This window comes from Siniperca chuatsi, linkage group LG10, assembly GCF_020085105.1.
Source record: "Siniperca chuatsi isolate FFG_IHB_CAS linkage group LG10, ASM2008510v1, whole genome shotgun sequence".
NCBI lineage: Eukaryota > Metazoa > Chordata > Actinopteri > Centrarchiformes > Sinipercidae > Siniperca > Siniperca chuatsi.
The window spans coordinates 2333669-2358423 of record NC_058051.1 but is presented as its reverse complement, the minus strand read 5'-3'; the positions used below and the strand labels follow the sequence as shown (position 1 = coordinate 2358423).

At 40.2% G+C, this 24755-nt stretch overlaps 1 protein-coding gene across 1 annotated transcript in view; it reads right to left on the bottom strand.

The window, feature by feature from the left end:
* Nucleotides 1–2415: 2415 nt before the first annotated feature.
* The window catches only part of myt1b (myelin transcription factor 1b), a 107605-nt gene continuing 85265 nt past the window's right edge, over nucleotides 2416–24755 (bottom strand). The window contains 16 exon segments of the mRNA XM_044211114.1: nucleotides 2416–7552; nucleotides 7717–7860; nucleotides 8851–8954; nucleotides 9399–9490; nucleotides 11425–11646; nucleotides 12267–12347; nucleotides 12661–12723; nucleotides 13211–13279; nucleotides 13939–14001; nucleotides 14906–15060; nucleotides 15678–15935; nucleotides 18349–18536; nucleotides 19518–19732; nucleotides 22237–22353; nucleotides 22590–22680; nucleotides 23459–23593. Of these exon segments, the coding sequence (XP_044067049.1) occupies nucleotides 7409–7552; nucleotides 7717–7860; nucleotides 8851–8954; nucleotides 9399–9490; nucleotides 11425–11646; nucleotides 12267–12347; nucleotides 12661–12723; nucleotides 13211–13279; nucleotides 13939–14001; nucleotides 14906–15060; nucleotides 15678–15935; nucleotides 18349–18536; nucleotides 19518–19732; nucleotides 22237–22353; nucleotides 22590–22680; nucleotides 23459–23593 (2141 nt within the window). The 3' untranslated portion in view covers nucleotides 2416–7408.

Sequence of the window (24755 nt, the reverse complement as noted above, 5' to 3'; positions counted from 1 at the left end):
ACCTTCCTCTCCATCCCTCAACCCCACAGAGTAATCCTTTTCCTGGGGGAGGGGGAACGTTTATGGCCACCAGTCCCTCCTGGACACAATGGATGCTGGAGGTCTGGACACATCTGCAGAAGATCGCCAGGGATGGATCAGGCATGCAAAAGGATTCTTTCCCAGGTGGACTGCAGGAGAGGACATGCGGTGTGATGTGGATGAGAATATGTATAGTTTGTTTTGCATTACCGGAATTACTTTAGTTTCATCTTGCGCACTTGGAATCACTCTATGAAAAAAAAGCCTACTGAAGCATATTGCAGCATTTCTGATTCATGTCTGTGACATGTACTGTAAGGTAGCATGATCCATGCCATAAAGAAGTGACCTTATTTTTGTTGTAAAATGCTGTAATCTTTGTTTATGATAAATAAATAAAAGATGCTTCAAAGACAATAGTGACAGTAATTGTAATGATACCAGTTGTTAGTGTTTTATATAATACTATAATATAATAATTGACATAGTGCTGCTGTTGGCAGACAGGTGTCAGTGTTCGGGTACCAGAGTTGATCCTGAGATGTGTATCAGGTGTTTTGGATGTGAGATTAAATGTTGTGCTGAGCTGCATGCTGGGAAAGAGAACCGTGTGAAGAGTTCTGAAAGAGTGAACTATAGAGAAATGTGACTTATCAATTGTAAAAAAACAAACAAACTGTTAGGTCTTAGTTACATTTAAAGAGGATCGTTTGTGATTTATTCTTTTCAATGAATTTATCCTGCAAAATTCAGCAGCAGTGCGTCACTGCCACCAAAAGGACATTTCCATTTATCAAGATTTATCAAATGTCTAAGGAACTGTGTGAATATGACAGACATGACTGTGTTTATTTATGTCATTTCTCACTGAAACTTACATACAGTAACCCAATAATACAGTTAAATATCCTCTACAGCAAACAAAATACACTAAAGTAATACAAACACCACTTTTTACAGTCTGTTCACAGGTTCGCAGTGTCACTGTTCATCTTTCAGGTACAGTATGCCCTTTATACAAAGTAACAACCTTATATGAAAAGTAACTGCATTGTAACACCAACAAAATAAAATGAAAGTACAGTAAAAACAAATGTTACATACATTTGTGTAAATTAGGAGCTATTTAGAAATGAAATCCCATCACCTAACTGGCTATCCAAACACTTCTGTCTGTCTGGACACTGCATTTAATCTGATATTTGCTCTTACGTAAAAAATATTTTGGCATGGTGCAACCCTCCCCATGTATCTGCTGTGATGCTCCCTCTGTCTCTGTATCCACCTCTCCCTTGGACCAAACACATCGCATGTAGTACACGTTCTCATCTTTTACATTTTATGTATGTGTGTGAGCTGTTAGCCCTCTCCGGTGTCTACCTTGTCCATACTCAGGAACTGTTGCTATGTAAAACTTAAAATTAGATTTTGACACACCCCTGTGTGTGTCTGAGTGATGGTAGTAGAGGAGTTGCAACTGTAAATTAAATTAGACAACATGCAATCAGTTGCACTCACATTTGAGGAAGAACGTGTTACTAATTAAATAACACCTGTGAAACATTTCTGTTTATGACTTATTCTTTATTGACTTTAATATTTTGCATGTGAGGATTTACACAATAAATGAAAATTAGATTGTGTAGTTCATTTTGACCACCAAGACTAAATGAATGCATTTGGATTCTGCGTGAAAGCAACAACAAATGCATTCACCGCTGTGAGAAAATGAACTACGGATTTGAGAATTTGATTTTGGATTTGAGAAAAGCTATTAACAGCTGCAGAGAGACATAGAGTTCTATAATAAACGCTCATTGTTCTTGAGTCTACGCGACATGCTGTTTCACTAAATGGTCCACCAGATGTCAGTGCTGTTCAACATGAAATCTACATGTAACTGCATGTTAACAGCACACTGAGGTCCCCCATTTTGTTCACCAGTCAGGAAGGTAGTGTGTGTCATGTGACTGCTTGGCCATGAATGCTGTGTGTCAGTGCACATGACATAGGCCTACAGTATACTTCAGTTTACTTACTCACAAGCACTGGTGTTACTGCACTGCAAGATCCATCATTTCTCTCTCTCATACACAAACACACACGTTTGTCTTTCTATACGTGAGATTCATTGACATAATGCATTCCCTAGCCCCTTACCCTAACTATAACCATCACAACTAAATGCCTAAGCCCAACTGTTAACCTAACCCTAACCTAAACTCAATTCCAACCTTAACCTTAAACTAAGTCTTAACCCTGAAACAGTCCATCCCAAAGTGAGGACAAAATGTGCTCAATCCCAAGGTCTAAAACTCAAATTGGTCCTCACAAAGATAGACGTACAAGAGCAAACGCACACACACACACACACACTGATTCGACAGAGTCATATTTGTCTATGATTCTTTATTTTTGTTTTTCATAGAGAACATTTAAAATGGTTCGTACCCCCACAATAACTGACATCACTTCTCTGGTTTATAACACTGACACAGGAACAGGGGAACATGTACACAAGTACACAAACACACAGTCACAAATTCGGCCCATCTACAGTGTTTTACTTCCCAAACCAAAAAATAAAAAAAACAAAAACATGAGACCCCGAGGACACACAGCCAAGGCCTGTCCCACTTTACAAAATGTTGCAGTAGCAAAGGAACGATCACATCTACAAAAGTAACAAAAATTACCATACAATCTATCGTTGTGGAAGTGCTTGTAATTTTGGAAGTTTTGTACTTTTTTAAAAGGATATCAATATCAATGCCTAGAAAATCACCAGTAAAAATAGCTCATCTCTGTAAAAATGTGCTAGCAGGACAACCCTTGGCTGTGGATTTTTTTTTCTATGTCACAAACTTTTTTTTTTTTTTTTTTACCATTTTCAACTTGTCTTCAATACAACAACAATAACACTGTTTCTTCTTAATACAAATATGTACAGAGACTTCCACTTGTTTTAAAATAATGCCCTGCACACTGATGCATTATCTAGGGATGATGATGATGATGTTCTTCAGATTCCTTCACAGAAACTGTCCATGCAGTTTGGTACCTGAATCGACAGAACGAGATCACAGTTTCTTTAGCCTAACAAAAGTTTGTTGTTTTGAATCTCTGTCACAAAATGGCCACCACCCGCATGTAAAAGACACATTTGTTTTATGTCCCTATACATAGTAACCCCCCCCCAGTATTGGTTAAAGATCTAGATCCAGACTGAATGTTTTCAACAGTATTTGAACCAGGTTTGCCAAGTGTAAACACACCATATCTTGAAATGAGTGGAGTGAGAAAGGCACACATGATAAGACCACACAGCTTGTAACTACATCGGGGGCTTTTGGTTTTGCTCAGCTTGATGAAAAGTGCCACTCAACTAGACACTTCTTTCTTATGAATCAGTTTCTACGCGGTGTGACCATTCTTCTCTTGACAAGCACGCGTCTGCTGTACCTAACGTGAAACCGGGATGCAAAGGTGTGCCGCCCCCCTCTTAAACACACAGCTGGATTTTGTTCTGGGCTGGTTTCCTTGAAAGTGTCATCATGTTAAATTCATTTTCATTCCAGGTGCTTTAGAGAAACTGGGCCCGGACCAGTTTGTTTTTTAATTTCCTTTGCTATTTAGAAGAATAAAACTCCTCACTCCATGACTCAATACTTTTATGTAAATAAGAAAACATACAGTGTGTGGGCGCAGAACCAACCGTAGGCTGCATTTGCTTTCTCAGCTGACATTTTTTGAAAATGCTATGCTTTCATGGCCTCAGTGTTATTCATTTACATACCTCAGTAGACAGTTTCATCAAGCAGTTTAAAAGGGGTCATGCCATATCAAATAAGTTAGGAGAATATTCACAGTCTTAACACTCTCGGGTAGTATTCTCGTGCATTTCAAGAGAGGAAGAATATGCTACTTTGTTAACTAAATGCATTAAAAATATCTTTCCTGAGGAAAGGTTACACAAGACATGAAGAAGGGAGTTTGGGGGGGGGGTTAAAAGTCATAAAAAGCTTTGACATTCTCTTGAGTGATGGACACATATTTATGCAACAAACGCCTCCTCCTTAAACAAGGGGAGATTGTGTAGCCTGGCAAATCAATTTCCCACTCCCACGCACTCATCTCATTTCACACGAGGCCTTGATCCAGCCGCTGCTATCGCCTCTAGCCTCAGCTGACTGGCTGACCTATGTCATTGCTCTGTTCTGCTTTAGCAGCTCTCCACGGTCACCTGAGAACCAAACTCTGCTTCCTGTCAATCTCTTTTGGTTTTTGTTTGGAAAAGAAAGTACTTCTTCCTTTTTATACATTTTCGAGCTTTGACAGCACGGGCTGAACCCCCTGAATCAAAGAGATGTCTCTATCTGATATAACGTACAGGTTGTTTTTGTATGTGAACAGCAACAAACAGGTGTGACAATGCTTTGTAATGCGCCCTCCAGTGGGGGGTGAATACTTGCTATTGCTCGTGATCTGTTGGGGTTCTTACAAGTCGAGACTCAAATGCTGGCATTTTCAACAATTATTCAGAAAGTGCACAAAGGAGTTTCATTCTACATTGGCTAAAAGCACATTTACAACATGCCTTTGACATCAGAGTTACATAAGGATATCATACTGTACACCACAGTAGCTGCAACAGATCACTCAAAGGCAGGTTACACTAAAGTCTCCTACTTGCTTGTTTCAACATTAGAGAGAATGGGCTCATAGCGAGCAGGCCTGACCAGTAACAATACAATAACTGCACAATGTCGCCAAACACTATGTGCAGAACATTATTCAGAGGCATCATCTTTTTTTTTTTTTTTTTACTATACATGAACTCACATGACACTTAGGAACAAAGAGCCAACCATCTAGTTTCAAATTGACAGTCATTTCTTAGATTCAGTAGCACAACATACAGTAGATGTTTTTGACATTTCTGGATCAAGGACAGACCAATATAGGAAAGAAAACAAAAGGAAACCTATGAAAACACTTCCAAAGTTTTGTACTGTATCATCAACAACGCCTACTTTGCCTTCAGCTTGACTGAATGGTATGTTTAAAGCCACAGTTGAGCAGGTCTTAGTGATATTACATAAGGTGTAACTGCATCCTATTGATAACGCCCCTCACATCTCTTCTAGACAGCTAGTGATCCTTTGATAAGGTAATACAAGAGAAGAAGAAGAGCAAGTCAACAATTACACTGGAAAAATATATGTATGTTTATATTCATATATATAGCATCTTTAAAATCTATTTATACAGAGTGTATATATAGTGTACTAACGGCCATCTTGGCAGAGAAATAAAGGCATCTGAAACAATCACCACTCTCTTGATGCCGTGGTCTTCCCGGGACCAGACATTGTTACATTGCAGAAATGCGAAAAATCAGGAAAGAAAGTGAGTTCTTTTTTTTCCTTTTTTTTTTTAGTGGCACTTTGTGCATCAAAAAATTAAAATCTAGAGTAAGGCTACAAGGGTGTGTATGTTTATCTGATAGAAGTTTGTCAAAGGAGGCCTTCCTACAGGATCCTCGAGGGTTGGATATGTCACTGTGTGTGTGTGTGTTTTAGACCCATACATCCAGCCTAAACCACTGCTGGAATAGAGCTCTATATATGTACCATTGTACTGATGAAAAGAATAAATAAGATAAAAAGAATCAAAAGCATTACTTAAGCATCTATGGTACATTACAGAGGTTTTGGGTGAGCCAGTGCTGGCCGCTACAAAGCGCATGGGAGAGGTAACATTTCTGAACTCTACGTTTTGTTTTTTTGAAACTTTTCTTGCTTTTCTTTTACCTGACAAAAGCAAACACACAGAGACCAGATAGCAACAGAACAGTGACTGCTTTTGTTGGGTTTTTTTTTTACTTTACAATCAGCTGCTGGTATGTCTACGTCGGTATAAGCCTAAGTAATCAAACAGTATTTGTGTCGATTTTCTTTATTTAAATATTAGCAGTGGATTTTTAAGACTACTCAGACTCAACCGTCACATCACGCACATAAATAACAAAATAAATATACAGCCATATCAGTCAATTTCTTTCATATTAAATAAATAATAAATACATACTTTCTTTTTTTTCCTCAGCAGTGGGTTTCTGAATGTAGCAGTAACAGAAAGAACATAAACAAAGAGGACAAAAACAAGAACCCAAAAAAATAACTTTTTTTGTAAAATTATCAAAAGATTTTTGTCAGTTATAAAACATCTTCACTTAAAAAGGTTTTTAAAAAGTACTCAAAACAAAATATCTATATAGATTTTTAAAATATTGACGTAAGACATCTGCAAATCGCTTTGACCATGATAATCAGTTGATGCATTTTTTTGTGTTACAAAACAAAGTTAATAAATAGATTGCTTCAAATAAATAAACCTCAATAACATAAATGACAATAAGTTACAATTTAAAAGTTCACAACTTTAAATAATTCATATATAACAATAATTATTGTACCACAAAACTATCAATTGAAATGAAGTGCAATTCCTATGTTGATAAATACTATTGATATGACTAACTGAATTTGAAATGTGTGCACACTATTACTATTATCATTTCAGTTTTTTTAAAAAAAGGAAAAAAAGGATTTATCTGCTGCCCCATGAAAAATAAACAACCTACACTGTTCCTGGATCTGTCTCATGACCTTGCTTGAAGAATTTTTCAACTGAGTCAACATTGCGCTGTTGACATCTTTGCCACGGTAACACCACAAAGCAAACACAAATTCAGTGTAGTGCATGCTTCATATTGCCGGGGTGTGTGTGGTCATGAATCAGAGAGCTTGTGGAGCCAGTGAACACACACACACTCGCCACAGCGTATGCTACAGGACAGCACTGAGAGTCTTCACGTTCGACTCGTCTGTGTCCTCCTCTTCACGTCGCCAAGCTCCTGTAAGCAATCCTGTGTACACGTTCCTCCACCTTTCAGTTGAAGCGCGAAAACGGATCAACCGCGCAACAGTGAAACCCTCTCCAACAACAGTTAAGGACACAAAAGAGACAACAGGTAAACATACAGCATATTAAAACCCCCAGATACAGTGTCTAGTAACATTATTCTTCTTTTCCATCCATTCTGACTGAAGGATCTGTTTCCTCCTCCCAATCCCAGCAGCAGCATGGTGTGGATTTTGGTCCGCGTCACTTTTCTTCTAACAGAGTGCTCCCTGGGTTGACTTTTTTAAGTTGCCGTTTATTTAAATAACCTGAATTCCCTTTTTGTTTTTGAATCATATTTCAATATATTGTAGAGTATTTCAACATCTCTCCATCTCCCCGTCCCTCTATCTCCACCTCTGTCACGCTCCTGCGCTTCAGGAGTGTGTGTGTGTGTGTGTGTGTGTGTGTGTGTCGAGCCTCAGACTTTGATGCCCTTCACAGCTTTGTTGATGCTCTCCAGCAGAGCCTTGTTCTCAGGGCTCTGGAAGCAGTCCTTGTTGGTGTACATGTCGGTCAGGGTGCTCACGTAGCTGTCGAAGTTCTGCTCGGTGATTGGCTCCTGCTGTGGTACAAACAACAACCAATCTCAACTGAGAAGAGCAGGGAAATGAACGGCTATGTGCTGGTCAACACACGAGATTCACCTCGAAACAAATACATTAAATCAAACAAAAAGGTGTGTGTGAGTGGGTCCAGCCCTCTGTGTGTACGTGAACAACAACTCACCATGTGTGGCAGGCGTATATTAGCAAGGCTGCGGATCAGGGCGCGGCTGAGACCAGACAGCTCCATGAACAGGGCCTCGTTCTGCTCCTCGATCACCTTGTTCTCGTGCTCAATGCTCTTCAGGTTCTTCTCCATGGAGGAGATCTGCAACACAGGATTGCTACAATTATCTACAAGCACCACCTTAGGCATCAGGTTGTAACTATTCTTTTCAATTAGAAATCAATATTTGTAGTAAGTCTGGTGATATTCTGTATTTTCCCTATTGTCAACAACTTCCATGAAAAGACCCAAACCAACAAGTAATTGATCATACTAATTAGGATTTTAAGAAACTATTAAAAACACATCAATGAGCCACACTGCTGCACTGGGTGACATGTTCCTTCATCACCATGAACAAACACTGTAGTTTATTTTGACTCAGTCCCACACACACCGTCCTGCCAGAAATACTCACTAGCTAAAAATAGTCCCCGACAAATGCACAAATGATTTCTTCCTCTTTGAGTTTTTGCTAAAAACTACAGCAGACAGTTGTTTTAGGAAATAATTTTGCCTTTTTTAACATGAAACAATATATTTGTGAGCCGTTCTTAAAGATTTACGTCTTCATGGCTTGGGGCTGAGAGCCACAGACAGTCTGGGGTATGAACATATGAAAGCATTGAGAATGCAATGTTGGTTCAGCTCTTGAGATTTCTTGACAATAACAAAATATAGAATATCAGCTGCCTTATCCTTTAAAGTAAGGCTGTAGCTGCAAAAACCTTGAGTTCACAACATTGAGCGAGAGTGTGTTCTATTGTTTTTTTAATTAAATTTTTCATTAGTAAGAGAAAGGTCGTGTTATTTCTTCTTTCAAAGGCTTCACAACTGGGCTGAATGACTTTTCCATCTGTGATTTTTCAGGAACAAAACAAAAGCTAAAGTTTTACAGCTTTGTCTGTGTAATATGTCAACAGTATGCTGCATCAAATGTTCCTTAACAGGCTCAAGTGACTGAATTGAGTACTTCAAGTCCCACATACGACTCTAAATGTGGTAAAACACATCAGCAACTCTGTCCTGAAAGAACCCATCACATGTTCAGCGATTTCTATGTTAAAATAAAACAAAAATAGAGACACACACCTGAGTCTGCAGGTTGACCATGTCAGCCTCCATTTCATTGTTGGATTCGTTGAGGTCGTTAATCTCTTTGTTGAGCTGCTTGATGTCCTCATCGTTGTCCAAAACTAAAGGAGAATTCAGATGCATTAGAATAGAAAAGAATATATGTTTCAGCTGCCCTATGCATTTTCCATTTTATATTTATCTTTGCTATTTTGGGATACAGAGTATATTAGTTTTGTTAAAATGATGTATTGAGTTGCAGGCTTAATCTGAATCCTAACCCTAAATGTACCTGGACTTGGTTCCATACCCGACTCAACATTCTCTGCTATAACAAAAGGATTTGTTCCTGTACTGACTGGTCACGTGTAAATTCACATTTTTTGTTTTTGTCTATTGTCTAAATTTTTTGTCTAAATACTTTAAAATGCACTCACCCTTTGGTTAAGCGTTCTAGAAAACAATGGGTATGGTTTTTGCACACACAAATATACACACTCACACACATGTATAGACACAGGCCCACATACAAATTGATTTATACTTTTTTTTTCACCACATCTTACCATCACTGGCTCTGAACTTGGTGTTCAGGTAGTCCTCTGTGGGGAACTTGGCCTTCTTCTTGGCGTACAAGGCTCTGGGGCATCCTGAGAGGCTGGAGACACACGGGGGGGGGGGTTACTGCACTATTCTTAATATCTCACATACAGTCACGTCTATTACACTGTGGCCTGAGCTATCAAATTATATCTAAACATATCAACATCAGTATGTGTACACGTACAAGGAATTTGATTTTCAGTTGCTCTAAATGTACTTACACACAGAACAATTTACAGGAAAATAGACATACAGTTAAAAACAAGGACAACTATAATGTACATACAAGTAAATGAAAAAAATAGGTTTATATATAAATATATATAAAAACCAGCAATGACCAACAAATCAAGTGTTTCTGTATATTGTAAACAAATACAAATAGCGCAAAGGAATAAATATACAGGACACTGGAACTTGCAGCGGACGATATGTTAATGTGTGTGTTAACTAGCTGATAATGTCATAATGAAAGGAAACATGTTTGTTAAAGAATCTGGATTTGTTTGAAGTAAGAGAGATATACGTTCAAACCCAACATCCAATTTCAAACAGAAATATGTCAAATTATGGAAACAAGAAGCCATAAGAATGATGTTTTCTTGTGCTTTAAAGAAATAGTTCAACATTTTGGGAAATCCGCCTATTCTATTTCTCGCCGAGTGTTAGATGAGAAGATCGATAACACTCTGATGTTTGTGCATTAACTATGAAGCTAGAGCCAGCAGGCTGTTAGGTTAGCCTAGCAAAATGACTGAAAACAGCTAGCCTGGCTCTGTCTTCCCCATCCTTGCGGTCTGAACTCTCAGGTTTTATATGTAGAATAACTTGTACCCATCCACTGCTGACGAATGTATGAGTGTCCAGAGAACGGTCATTTCTTCATTTTGGCAGCAGTGTAATTTCCTTTTTGATGACAAAAAATATGAATTAGCTTCTGTCATTTAAATTATGCCGAATAAGAAACTAAAAACAACTGTATTAATAACCAAAGCTTTCACACTGAGTGAGTTTGGTAAATAGTTAAATGGTGCTAGTGACAGTTACTACTGATGATAGCTATCTTGAGTGGGAGGCTGTTGGATTAAGTCATACAGTATAGCAGCATCAAACTGTCATCTCCAACTAAATCTCAGCCTAGCTTAGCTCAAACAGTAGCCAAACGATACCTGGCGATTCAATCAAATATGTATAGATGTCTGAATAAGCAATATCTGGCCACTGTGTTGGGTCATTGATCCACTTGGACGGGGGAAGACTGAAGGGGCATGACGGCTGACCGATCAACCTTAATTTATTAAGGTATTGCGAACGCTCAGGTTCAGGCAAGGTAGCAAAATAACTATTAGACATGCCTAAAAAACAAAGGCTTGTTTAACACAAAATTAATATATACAAAGTTGTCAAAACTGTAATCCAAACACAAGTCGAATTACATCGACATCTGTAGGATCTTCGGTTTTCTATCCCCCAAAAAGGGGCGTGGCCATGACATTTTATGACGTACATTTTAATACAAAAACATAGACATGGAAGTTCCTCAAACTTTCCAACACAGGGCTTTATTTGCATAAAGTTGTTCTCCTCTCAAATCAAGTCTAAATTCACTCTACTGTCTTTTCATCTGCAGACCCAAAAACACTCTTATATAGTTAGTTAAAAGAAAATAAATAACTGTCAGAATCAGAATCAGAAATACTTTATTGATCCCCGAGGGGAAACTCTTTTGCAACAGCAGCTCAGTATCACGTCAGTGCACACAGGAATAGAAGTACTAAGCAAAAAAAACCAAAAAAAAAAACACTATAATACAGGTCAGAAAATAAATTAAGTACCAAGTGGGTATTAGTATAAAATAAAATAAGTGTGAAGTACAAAGTGGGTTTACCGGTTGATGATAATAATATGGTATAAAGTAATAGTGCATGAACTGCCGAGTTAATTGTAGCTTATTTATAATGAGACGGAGGATGTCTGCATGCAGCTGACCTGCGGTGTGTGAGGAAGCTTCCGTTAGCGTGTCCAGAGCCGTCACAACCTGGGGTGGGACAAGTCGGCCCCTCTGTCTTGAAGGCCTTCCAGTTGAAGGGTGTGCCATTCAGGAGACCCTCCTTCTGTCTGCGGGCCGCCAGCGGACACCCGTAGGCGCTACGGTGCGTGGCGTACTTCCCACTGATGTGACCCAGGCTGTCGCAGCCTGGCACCGGGCATCTGCAGGAAGCAGAGGAAAGGAGGGAAACAAGAAAAAGACAAGAGGAGAGTTGTGTAGCAGGAGAGGGAGAAGAAGAAGAAGTGTTGAAGCCAGGCAGCAGGGAAAGAAATAAAGAGAGTGAGAAGGCACAACGGTTAGACAAGGAGAATCCAAAGATATAAACTGTAGAGAAAGTTGAGAATATTGTAATAAAGATTTAAGTTATATACTTTCTCTACTGGGCCAAATTCATTTGTGTTTGACATATTATTTATGCATGAATAATATTACTGATGCAAGAGCTATTAAGGTTTAGCACATGCTGTTATCAACATGCTGTTAAATTAACTGTTTTGTGTGCAAATGCAATATGAAGCCCATGTATTTCTTATGTATTGACAATCTACTCTACAATACTCTACCATGAACTACATTCAGAATCAGTATCTGCAGTTAGTGTACTTTCCCATCAGTAAGGGCCTGATTGTTTGATTCAATTACGGGGGCAGGTCGCTACCTCTGCATATGATTCACAGCGACTTTCCTCTCTCTCTCTCTCTCTCTTTCTTTTTTATTACATTTTACTTTTACCGTCAGTCTCGCTAAAAGCAGACATTATGGCTTTCTGAGCGGTACGAACTTTAAAAGCTCGGAGTCCTCCTGGTTGTCCTTGGTAGGAGTTTTAATTCCACTTTTCTTGGCACGCGGGCACCCAGAGATACTGAAAACAGAAAGTATGGAGTTGATAAAATAGGGTTGAAAAAAGGTCTGGTGAAGAGATTGCTTGATAAAGGGAGAGAACATTATAAGGAAGAAAAATTTTACAGAGGTTGTTCAACCAAATTACAAACCAAATCAACTCAAAACGCCTAATATGACCGAAAGTAGGATAATGGAAAGGTGTGGAAATGTATGAATATGTGATCGCTGTCTAATTCTACCATGAACTGTCACTAGGCCTCTCTGACTGACTGTGTGTATGTGTGTCCATGTGTGTGTGTGAGTGTGTGTGCATTTGTGTTTTTGTGTGTTACCTTCTGTGGGAGGCGTAGTTTCCTGTGATGTGACCTGAGCCGTCACATCCTGGAGTGGGGCATCTGGGAATGGACAGAGCAATGATTAATATTTAATACAAGGACAGCAGAAAAAATAACACTGTTGATGTTTCAAAGCGGAATGTCTTCAGGAAAATGGCATTATGCAGATGAGAGAAATGGTCGGCCTATTAATTTTGCTCATTTTCATTCTTGTCAGCAATGTTTGTTTTAAATTAATTCTTTTCAGGCTCTTTGCCATTTAAATACTCCTTGTATCAGTCTATAGTGGGCCGTGAAAAGCCTATTTTCTAGTAAAGAGCTACGTATACTGCAGAAATACAGTTTCATTTCACATTTACATGAACTGATTGAAGTGAAAGCATAGCCCAAGCCAGATGCAGAAAAAAAACACCATGACAGATGCAGCAGCAGCAGAGGCAGCAGCCAGCAACAAAAGATAAGTTACCGTCAGCAGAATAAAGCATTGTCAGTAGCAGTGCATTGAAGTGGCAGTGTTAAAGGCAGTGAAGGTGTAGAGCAGACATACTTGAGTTCAGGGGTGTGGGCCGCCATGAGGGACCGAAGGCTCTTATCAGCGAGAGGACACCCAGACAGACTGAGAGAAAGGAGAAAGAGCGAAGGACAGGCAGAAGAAGAGAAGGACGAAAAAAGGGGGCGAGGAAAGCGAGTGTAAGGGGATTGAAAGGAGAGAGGAGAGAGACGTGAGTGAAGGGAAATCAAGAATGCAAGGCATACCAAGGTCATTTAGGAAGAAGAGGACAGACGGCAAGAAGTAAATTACTGATGCATATCAAAGTCAATGACCGTCTTTGCTTCCCGGGCTCACGCTACATTATTGCCTCTGGCATGTCAGGATCAAATAAAATATTTGAATTAGTTGTGGTGCAGCCGCTTTGGACTCAGGTGCAGAGCGGGCAGCAGAAGAGTCTCAGTAGAGCTAACATTTCATATAAGAGTTTATATATATGGCAGCGGCGGATGGCCGCCCACCATTGAGTCTTTTTCTGCCAGAGGTTTCTGCCTCTTGAAAGGAAGCTTTTTTCTTGCCACTATCGCCAAGTGCTTGCTCATGGTGGGTTTTGTTGGGTCTCTGTAAATAATATTATAAAGAGTACGGCCTAGACCTGCTCTATAGGAAAAGTGCAATGAGATAACTTCTGTTATGAATTGGTGCTATATAAATAAAATTTAACTGAATTGAATATAGAGCACTAGCATACTGTATCACCCAAATAAGTCTGCAGTGGTGCATACCTGCGATGGGATGCATAGTTTCCAGTGATGTGACCACTGCCATCACAACCAGGTGTGGGGCACCTGGAGAGATACATGGAAGAGAAGAGAGAGACAGAGATTCAGAGTTAGAAAGGACAGAGCGACTGAATCAGAACATTTCTGACTAAATATGAGAAGATTATTTTCCATTCTCCTTTTTTGTTGTTTTTAGCCAGCTAGCGGTGTGGCTATATGGATGGCAATGTCGATCGGTCCAGACAGAAATACCTCAACTGTTAGATGGATTGCCATGGAAATGTGTAGAGACATTCAGGGTCCCCAGAGGATGAATTCTAATTACTTTGGTGGTCCCCTGACTTTTCACCAGCAGGTCAAAGTTATGACTTATCATGTGAAATATCTCAAGATTTACTGGATGAATTGGCACATTTTCTACAGACATTCAGGGTTCCCAGATGATGAATTCTGCTGACTTTGTTGATCCTCTGCCTTTTTTCTGTAGCACCAACATGAGAATGACATTTGTGTTTTTGAGGGAAATATCTCGACAACTACTGGATGGATTGCCATGAAATTTTATACAGACATTCATTTCCCCCTCAGGATCAATTGTAATAACGTTATTGATCCCTTAACTTTTCATCTAGCACCATCATGATGTCAAAATTTTAAGTTGTCCATTACTTTGGTTTATGACCAAATACCTGCAAAACTAATGACATCCCCATCATCCTCAGCTGTACTTTGTGTTTAGTGCTAATTAGAAAATGTTAGCATGCTAACACGCTAACCTAAGATGGTGAACATTACACCTTACACCAACATTATACCTGCTAAACATCAGCATGTTAGCACCGTCACTGTGAGCATGTTAGCATGCTGGCATTAGCATTTAGCTCAAAGCACAGCCTCACAGAGCTAGTGGCTCTGTGAGGCTGTGCTTTGAGCTGTGCTTTGGCTGTAGACTCTTTGCCTTGTTACTTACGAGAGCAGCTCTTTCTTGCTATCCTTGGGCTGGAACTTGACCTTGAAGCTTGGGGTTGTAACCTCTCCTGGGTACTTCCTCTCCTCCAGACAGTCCTGCATCATGTCACAGTCCTCAGGGTCGGACGAGACGAACGACTGGCCTGTGTGCTCCATCTGAAAAATGAATAAAAAAGAAAATTAGCACAAATGCGCTGGTAATTCCTCTGTGATCCTTTTACTATTCAAATTGTAATAATGCGTATTGACTTTTTTAGATTTTTTGAGTGATGGCTTTCTCGCCATAGTTTTTGTAAACAAGCAAAGAAACTTTCAAAAACACCATGTGCACACAAGACTCTACTCTAAACCCTTTTTTATTCTTTTGTAGACAAGTGATGCAGAGTGTCCTCATAAAAAATTTACACTCAAAGCTCTTTATATTTCTCTTGAAAAAGTTCAAAGGACTAAAAATTAGCATATGCCAAAGTCAGGATGGTGCAATGCACCTGACACACCACCTCTGTTACACAGTGCAATGTTTTAACAGTACAGTAACTCTCGCATTTCATTGAAATAAATGAATAATAGAAAGAGGAAAAGGGGACAGGAAATAAGGCAAGGGGCTTAGAGAAAGACAAAATGATGTAAACAAGTAAGAGTTTCTTATTCAAAAAGCTTAGGGGGAATTTTGTCCGTTGTTATTTATGTTGCAATACTTCCTCGGTGACTAATACCACAGGAAATACTGCGTGTTTGGAGCTTGTACTTTTGCTCAGTCTAATTGTACTGACCTCGTCCATTTCCTCCTCCCTTTGGCGGTTGGGTTTGGTGTAATCCAGAGGTCCCTCCCACTCCTCCTGCTTGTAGGCGTGTAAGTTTGGTGATGTCATCCCACTGCTTCCACCGTGATGGAGCGAGGAAGACGAGGAGGAAGAAGGGTCTGGGGACCGAACCCCGGGGCTGGTGCCAGACAGACTGCCCTCTCGTTTAATGGGCTTCTTCATACTCAGGTCCAGAGTGCCATTCTCATCCACCTCAATGTCCATTTCCTGGAGAGAACACATAAGATACTCAGGACTGAGGCCATATCACAACATCATTAGCTTTTCATACAACCAATGCACTAAAAAGTTACTTCTGAATGCTTTTATGAACTCCATAGTTATGGAGTCCCAAAGTGTTCAATATTAAATAAATAATATAATAAAATAAGACTTTATATATATATATACTTTATATTTATATATATATATAAATAACACTGTCGCTTCACTTTAATGCAGAAGACTACTGCAAGCTAACAAGTCAACCTAGCTAGTTAGCTGGCTAGGTAGTTAGCACGTGTAGCCTTGTTAAGCTAAAAAAAAAAAAAAAAAAAAAGCTGAGGTTAGTTATTGCGTCTGTTCATTGTACTGTTCATTTACTTGTCATCTGATAGCCACGCAGCACAAGTCCCAACCACCAGGCCACCAAGAGCTCCACTTTGCCATTGTTGTGTTGTTGCCTTAGCTCACAGTAGCAATTTGGCTAAACGTGTTAGCAGCTGTTGAGCCTTCTAAGAGAGGCAGGAGGCATGTGATGGTTGGCTGAAAGGTGAGGGGACGAGACTGGTGACAAAACATCAAATAAAACTAATCATTCTTATGAAAATAAAAATAATAAAATAACATTTCATTTACTGAGTTATTTCATAATTTATTAGAACATTTATATATTTCACTCAATTTATTAGTAATATTTATGTAATACTAAAAAAACTTTGGGGCTCCATACATAGTTGGTAACTGGGAGAACATTAATAGAGAAATATAGCTAACTAATACATCTAATTAAGTATTCTATATTAAATATAAATTAGGCTACTAATACAGTCTCCTCTGGTCCACTTCAGTGTATATGAGAGGCAGTCCTGTATGATGATGATTGTGATTAATTTAATTACCCCCTTGAGCAGATTCAGTTGTGGCGCTACACACACCTACATTTTCCTGAATCATAACTTCATTTAACTCACAGTCGCACTCACGGAGGGATTTAGATTCAGATCAAACTAAACTTACATCTGGTGAAATGATTGATTTCTTCTTTTTTCCACCCATCCACCTTCAACTGCAAAATTGCCCTCAAGCTTATACCAAACAAACATTTGCAGTCATACAGCAGTTTGATGCACGCTTTCAGAGTGCTAAATGTTCGAGTTCAGAACGCCACCTTCATCGCTTAAGCAGGTTAGTAATGATATCTAATGTACTCCGGTAATACTTTGCCAACAGCACCAACACCACGGTTCATCTCTCCGTGCTCTATTATAGTGCTGGCAGGTGAACAGAAACAGAGGGGTGAGATGAGCCATGTTTTCAGCATTCATCTAAAATGGCGCTCATATGGGCTGGTCAAGGGCCAGAAAAATCAAAGGGTTAGGAGAAGAGAGAAAACGGGAACAGTTCCCAGAACTGTCCCTGGTTGATGAGCTCAGTGTTCCAATGTTTCAATATTGGATTTCAACTGGCTCCGGCTCTGATTCCAGATCAGTCCCCGGTTGATCTGTGCTGTAATACCGCGCAGCTAAGGCCTGCTCCTGGATCGGTGCCTTGTTGAACAACACCTTGCTCTGCTGTGCTGCCAGAGTCATTAATCTTGACTTTTTATCTTCCTAAAACCATGTCAGGAAATCGAAAAATGATGAAGCAGTCACTTTCTTTCATCTGTGAGGCAAAAGGGCTTTTAAAAATCACAATATGGGGGAAAGTGGTGCTCCAATTACACCTCCTGTGCACAGAGAGGGGAGAGATGGAGTGAGTGAGAGATAGAGGTGTAGACACAGAGAGAGAGAGGGAGAGAAACAGTGAGACTTGCATAGGGAGGAAGAGAGGGAGATAAAAGAGAGTAAAAAGAGATGTGAAAAGAAAATGAAAGAAAGAGTGGCGGGGGTGGAGAAAGAGAGTGGGAGATCCGTCCGGCAGATAATGAAAAAAGGCTACCTGGTGGAAAAGTAATCCAGGGAACTGGCAGTCAGCCAAATTCAATAACAACATGAAAAGTGTGTGGGATGGAGGGATGAAAGGATGAAAGAGGACGGGAGAAGTGATGCAACTGCATCTCAACACCATCCTGTTGCTGTAAGCCAATGTCTCCTGATGATATATTCATGCAGAGTTGATGGGGAGAGAAAAAAATGAGCAAAAGAGAGGAGAGGCACACCCACTGCTAACCCCTCTCATCTCACCAGCTGTGGCCTGCAATGTTTCAATCTGCGCTACAATCTGCTAATAATCTCTTTAATCTAAGGAGAGAAGAACAGGGTAACAATAATGGCATCACCCATAAACAACTGATTCATTTCGTATTTGTTATTTTTTGATCAACTAAGTTGATTTTGTTTTGCCTGTCTTTAATTACAATCCCTAATAAGCGCTAATTAACATAAAAAAACACATATATTGATAATTGTGGTCTGTTTACCTTGTTTTGGGGTTTGGTGCTGAGGTTCTCAGGTTTCTCCCAGCAGCGTGTAGACAGATTCAAGATGGCCGTGGCAGCCATGTGAGCAGCCTCTGCATCATGGGAATAGTCGTAGGCCAAGGAGGAGGTCTTTCCGTAACCGTGGTGAGTGAGGCTGGGCGACGATGACTTGGGGAATGAGGGCTTAGCTGTGGGAGGACAAAACTTTACATCAGGTGATCATAAAAGTAGGATACAACAGAGGGGAGAATAGTATATACACAACAAAGGTATACTGTGCATATATTTTCTTGCTGGGAGCACAACCATAAATGATTAGTGTGGAAAAGTAAGAGAAAAGAGTGAAAATAATGAAAGAAAATGGGGAGAGAATCAGAAAAAAAAAGAGAGAAGTAATGTTTGTTGGGAGAGAGTATTGTGTATTACAAAAATCATAGCTGAACTTTAATGAAATAGCATTTTAGGAAATACGCTTATTATGTTTCCTGCTGAGAGTTAAGATGAGAAGATCAATACCACTCTCGTATCTGTACGCTAAATATGAAGCTAGAGCCAACAGCTGATTAGCTTGGCTTAGCATAAAGACTAGAAACAGGTGGCAGCAGCTAGTCTGCCTCTGTCCAAAGGTAATTAAATCCACCTACCAGCACCTCTAAAGCTCACTAACTAACACTTCATATCCATTTGTTTCATTTGTACAAAAACCAAAGTGTAAAAATGACAAGTTGCAGTTTTACAGGGAGTTATGTGCGGGGCTATTTCTTGGCCAGAAGCAGGTGTAAGTTTTTACACCTTGGTTTTTGCATTGATTAACCAAACAAGATATATTTAATTTCAACTATAATTCATTCATACGTCTTTATACGCAGTGTAGAATCCATACATGCTAACTGTCTCCTGGCTGTAGCTACATATTTAATGGACAGATATGAGAGAGGTATCAATCTTCTCATCTAACTTTCAGCAAGAAAGTGAGTAAGCATATTTCCTAAAATGTTAACTATTCCTTTAACACAATACCAACAGTAGAATATACTTTAAGAAAAATGTTTAAATATGAAAAAATGTGCACGATATGAAACTGAAAGGCCATCCTTAGCCGGCACATCACATCCCAACCAGAACCACACAAAAGAAACCAGGGTAGGAGGTAATCGAGGACCCCTTACTTTTGAAGGCTTTGGGTGAGGTTTCGCTGGTGGGCATCTTTGGAGCAAGCATGCGCCTCCCGAACACTTGAGCATCGAAGCTTGCATAATCAAAGGACACCTTGGAGTACTTCTCCAGCTCCTTGGCCAGGTTTGCACGAGGCGTGGCGGGTGCCATGTTGGGCCTGTAGCTGCCATACTGGGGCACCTCCAGCTGCTTCACAAAGCACATGGGCCTGTGAGGAGGAGAGGAAGAGGACGTCAGGGTGGTTTTGGGGGGGGGGGTTAAGACGAAATAAAGCAGAAAGTAGAATAGAATAGACGAGGAGAGATGGGATATAACAGGATTGATGCGAGAAAGAGTCACACAATCAACACAAGAAACAAATAGAGAGAGGAGAAAAAAGAGAATAAGAGAACGAGAGAATGAGAGAGGAAGGTACAGTGACACAGAGAGAGTAGAGATAGGGGCAACGGTGTACTTAGCAGGAGTGCAGCAGGATTAAAAGCTCTCTTATCAGCAGAGGGCACATTTGAATGTTGTACAGCATGGAATTTATGAGCTTTAAGCCCTCTCGTTTTCCTGGAGAGCCTGGGCTTTTGTCAGACCTGTTGGCGTAAATCCACTGATAGACCAGGGAGAGGCAGAAGGGCGGGGGAAGAGAGAAAGAAGAGAGGAACAGAAGAAGGGAAAGAAAGAAGGGGGAGTGGTGAAAGAGGCCGGCAAAGAGATAGAGGCAGGAGGAATGGAGTCACCTTCCTCATTTTTTTCACTGAAGCCCACATCACAGTCTCTGGTCCCCAACCATACGCTCATTAACAAGCTACATGACCTGGCCTGTAGTCACACTGCTGCCGGGGTGGCCTTCACACAGTGGCACACCAAAAATACATGCTCACAACCGAGGCAAGTCCACAGGAGGATTTTCATGAGAGTAAAAAACTTTCTACCGCTGATCACAGGGGATTTTTTCCTTTTTATTTATTCAACATGGATTCCATTAGAACATGGATTGCGTGAGGAATTCTTCAGCCCCATACGTAACAGACAACCGAGCTCATTTTAATAACAATCTGAGAAGGAAAAACAAAGCGAGCCTTATTATGTTTTAATCCGCTATGCTTTGTCCGACCACTGATGAGGTTTTCCTCAAGGAAAGCAATTATTTTTCCTATCCCCCCTCAATGCCCCTGTAACTTGCATAATTAGCTTATCGGCTGCATTATTAATTAAAATACCAATAAAGAAGAGCGTGGACTCAGCATAATACCAGTGTCTGGTATGTGTTAATTATCATTCTTCTGGCCATGATCACGGTGCCTGACCAGCTGGGGAGATGAATGGAGATAAAGAGATCTCAGTGTTTGAGGTGACAGTAATGATTGGACCGCCAGACTGAATGCTTCAAGACGTTCTCGTTAAATTGAGCCATTCACAGGCCGGCCTGACCTCTCGTGAGGGGCACAATAACCAAGGTCAGGATTGTCTCTGTGGTTTCCATGTGGGTCAGTAGTAAACTAGCTAACCTTGAGAAGGACTCAACTGTGTGGGGCTTGGATTGGAGGAAACTTTTATGCTTTTATGTAGGTGAAAGGTTCACTATTCCCAGTCTGCCTTGTCATTCATCATCTCATCTATGGAGCCTCGAAACCGACAAAAGGTATTAAAGGGTTTTCACGTGAGCCAAAAATATGACAGTATAATACATCAGTTGTTAAATAATTGCAGTGGAGTGTAAAAATAAATGTAAAAGCTTTATACTTTTCCTATGACCTCCAATCAGTTGGTAAAAAAGAGAAACGTTTTTTATATGTTCAATACATTTTTTTCTTCCTTTTTTGGTATTAGCACATGTTTAATTAATCATTTATTTATTCCCTACTTTCCCCACCAAACATTTCCCATTTTCCTCATGCTTATATTATATTGGGATGGGTGTCTCAGTGTATGTCCAGGGCAGGATGGGAGACAGTACAACAGACTACCAGAGGACTGCGTGGTTAGCTAGCTGAAAATACTACCTAGCTGAAGCTAACTTTAAAATATAACTACACCAGTATGGGTTATGTTAATCATCCATATACTGCTGAAGCTTTTCAGCCGAAAAAATAACGCTAACAATGTTCGCTGGCTAACACTAATTAGACGTTTTTGTTTGTTTATTTGACATAAAAAACTAAAAACTACAAAAAGAAGATCAGTCACACACATGTAAAAAATAAAAGAATAACACAGTAAAGTCCAAGACTTATTTCCATTGTGGTTCTTGCTGAAGAGAAGAGAATTACTTTCTGTTGTACCAAGGGTACCAATCAAAATTTCATCAAAACTGTTAACGCAGCACTGAAATTGATAAAGTTAGGTGATTGTTGGCTGACTGAAACACTGCAGGTAATGGAAGATAATCTTATGATGTATGGTGTTTGCAAATGGCTTATTAGCATGGAAGGAGGTTTTAAAAAGCCTTTCTCTTTTTTCTTTTTTATCTACTAAATGGAAGTGAGGTTAAAGGGCAAGTATAAAGCTTTATATTTCTTTTTACACTCCATTTTAATTATCAAATCAACAGTATAATTCATTAATGTATTCTATTTTTTATATATATTTTTTGTTATATTTTTGACTCGTCTGATAACCTTTTACTGCCTTTTGTCGGCATTGGGCATTCTTATCTAATGCAACAAGGCAGAAATGTAAAAAGAAAAATGTATATGACTGGATACTTTTTTTAACACCCACCTTAACACTCTGTCGTTGGGACTTCCTTTGAGGTGCTCGCTGCCTGTCTGAGAGAGTAGCTGCTTATCGTGGCCCTTGGACAGCTTCTCTGCAGCAGCAATGGGGCATCCAGAAAGACTGGAGGGATGGAGGAGGAGAAAGAGGATGAATATCAAAAGGAAAGCATGTTGCTGACCATGTAAATCTGCATCACACTGATGCTGGACTGACACATTCACTGTCCTGCATACATGAATATATGAGCTTTCAAATACACAATGGGAAATACACGCCCTGTGCATGACACTCTCATCTGCACAAATACACAAATACAGATCTACACAGATACTGTACTGTAATGTATGTATGAATACCTGCGGTGTGTGTTACGGTTGCTGTTAACATGGCCCTGACCGGTGCAGCCAGGAGTTGGACACTTCAGCACATTCTCATGCATGGCCAGAACTAAGGAGAAGACAAAGTATATAGACACACAATCGCACAGTCAGAGAAAATCCACGATCTAAATGAAACTATTTAAAACACTCTTTTCATGTAAGGGACTGTAGGAACATTATTGGGGTGGGGAGGGCGCACCCACCCAGCATTATAAATATTTTCCCTAGACCCTCCCCTCCAATTAGTGTCATTGGAAGAGTGAACCGGACACAGGGAGCAGCTCTGTGGCTGCCGATGAAGTTGAGCACCGCAATAATTTCATCCCATCCCCGGATTCCAAATGATAAAAATAAAGCTGAATTAGATCCGATGATGTTATAACCTACATTTAATGGACCCGTAGTCATGGCTACATTAAGATGGCCTCTTATATGTATGCAGGAAGTATCTTTCCAATCACATGGAGAGATGGGGCTAAGCAGGAAAAACACACTACCACTGCAGATTCTTATCTCAATATTTTTAGAGAACCAACTCAGTGAACCAAATCCAAACATCTATTTAGAATTCTGGTAGCCTGTTAACCTTTTTTACCTGTCAACTTTTACATATTTGACTGTATCCTCTATCAGCAGTATGTTAAAAGGTGAAGAGTGAAGAGCTTGGCTCTGGAAAACCTCATGAAATCATGATTAAACTGGTATTATAGTACTGCTGTGAATAGACTGTGATGTCGAACTCCACAGTAAGGAGAGGTAGTGGGTTTCTATCAATGTCAGACTGCCTTTTATTGTCACTTTTCTTCTCTCCGTGCTTATTTTCTAAGCAGCTGAAGAAAACTCACTCTCCGGGGGGATCCTGTCCTTGTGCGGACAGCCTGACAGGCTGCGGTGGTGGGGGTAAAGACCGGTCACGTGACCCGTCCCATCACACCCCGGGGTGGGACACTTGATCTCCCTCTTCTCTGGCCTACTGCTCTCTGGATAGAGGAGGACGGGAGGGAAGAAGGAGAAAGTAGGAGAAGAGGATGAGGAGAGGAGAGGAGAAACACAGTGATGAGGGGGACAGAGAGAAGGATGGAGAGATAAGAGGAGAGGGGAAGGTGGGATGAATAAGGAGGACAAAAGCAAGTGGTTAATGCCATCAGACAGTCTGCTTGGCGGAGCATGAAATCTAGACATATTTCAGACAACTGTACAAAAGCAACACCATCTGTATCTGCTCTTCATGTCTTATTTATCTCTGTAAATGCAGAAGGTGTTTCATGCATTAGTCTAAATGTGATTTGTGTGTTTCTGTAAATGCTTTCAAGGATGAAATATTATCAAATGTATGAAATATTACAGCTTTTTAAAGTTAACCCAAACAATGTCGACCTACTCATCCCGCACGCTTTGATGGTTTCCCACCCCCTCGTTACACTCATCTGACATTTTCAAGGATCTTGTTTGGATCTCGGACAAAACACCTGAAAATACATCAAGTGGAAATCACGCTACTATAATTTACACATAATTAAAGACGCCTACTCCTCCCTACTGCTATTGGAGGTAGGCCAACCAGTATCGGTGGCACTTGAGAGAGGGAAAAGGAGCAAGAGGACGGCATGATGCTCAACTGGCCTTTAAATTGAATGTTAATGAGGACATGCATCTCCTAATTAGCGTTGAGCAGAACAGGAACGCCACCACAGGAGGGAGTTGAGGCCAAGGAGAGGGCAACACTACCAGGCATGTAATCACACTACTGCTATACTGCGAGGAGCATGACAAGTGGGCAGCATGCCAACTGTGAAATACAAGGCCCGAACACATGCAGCATGTAAACAAACACTCCACCACTGACGGTGGAACAACCTGCACTCTTCCTTTTTCTCTCTTGTCTTTCTTTCTCTCTAACGTGTTGCCATCTCTCTTGTGTTCGCTGTTGTCCCTCGTCACTCTCTCGTCAAGCACTTCCTCTCCACTCTTCGTGGAAGTCTATTCAGCTGGCACCACTTCATCACAACGGAGAAGGGAGGATCTGAACAGAGCTCTGTGACTCATCACTGTTTATTTGGTACACTGTGTTTATTTGTACGCTCTGCTCCCAACATTAAGTTCAGCACATGACACCTTGTGCTGGTTTATAACATCATTTTC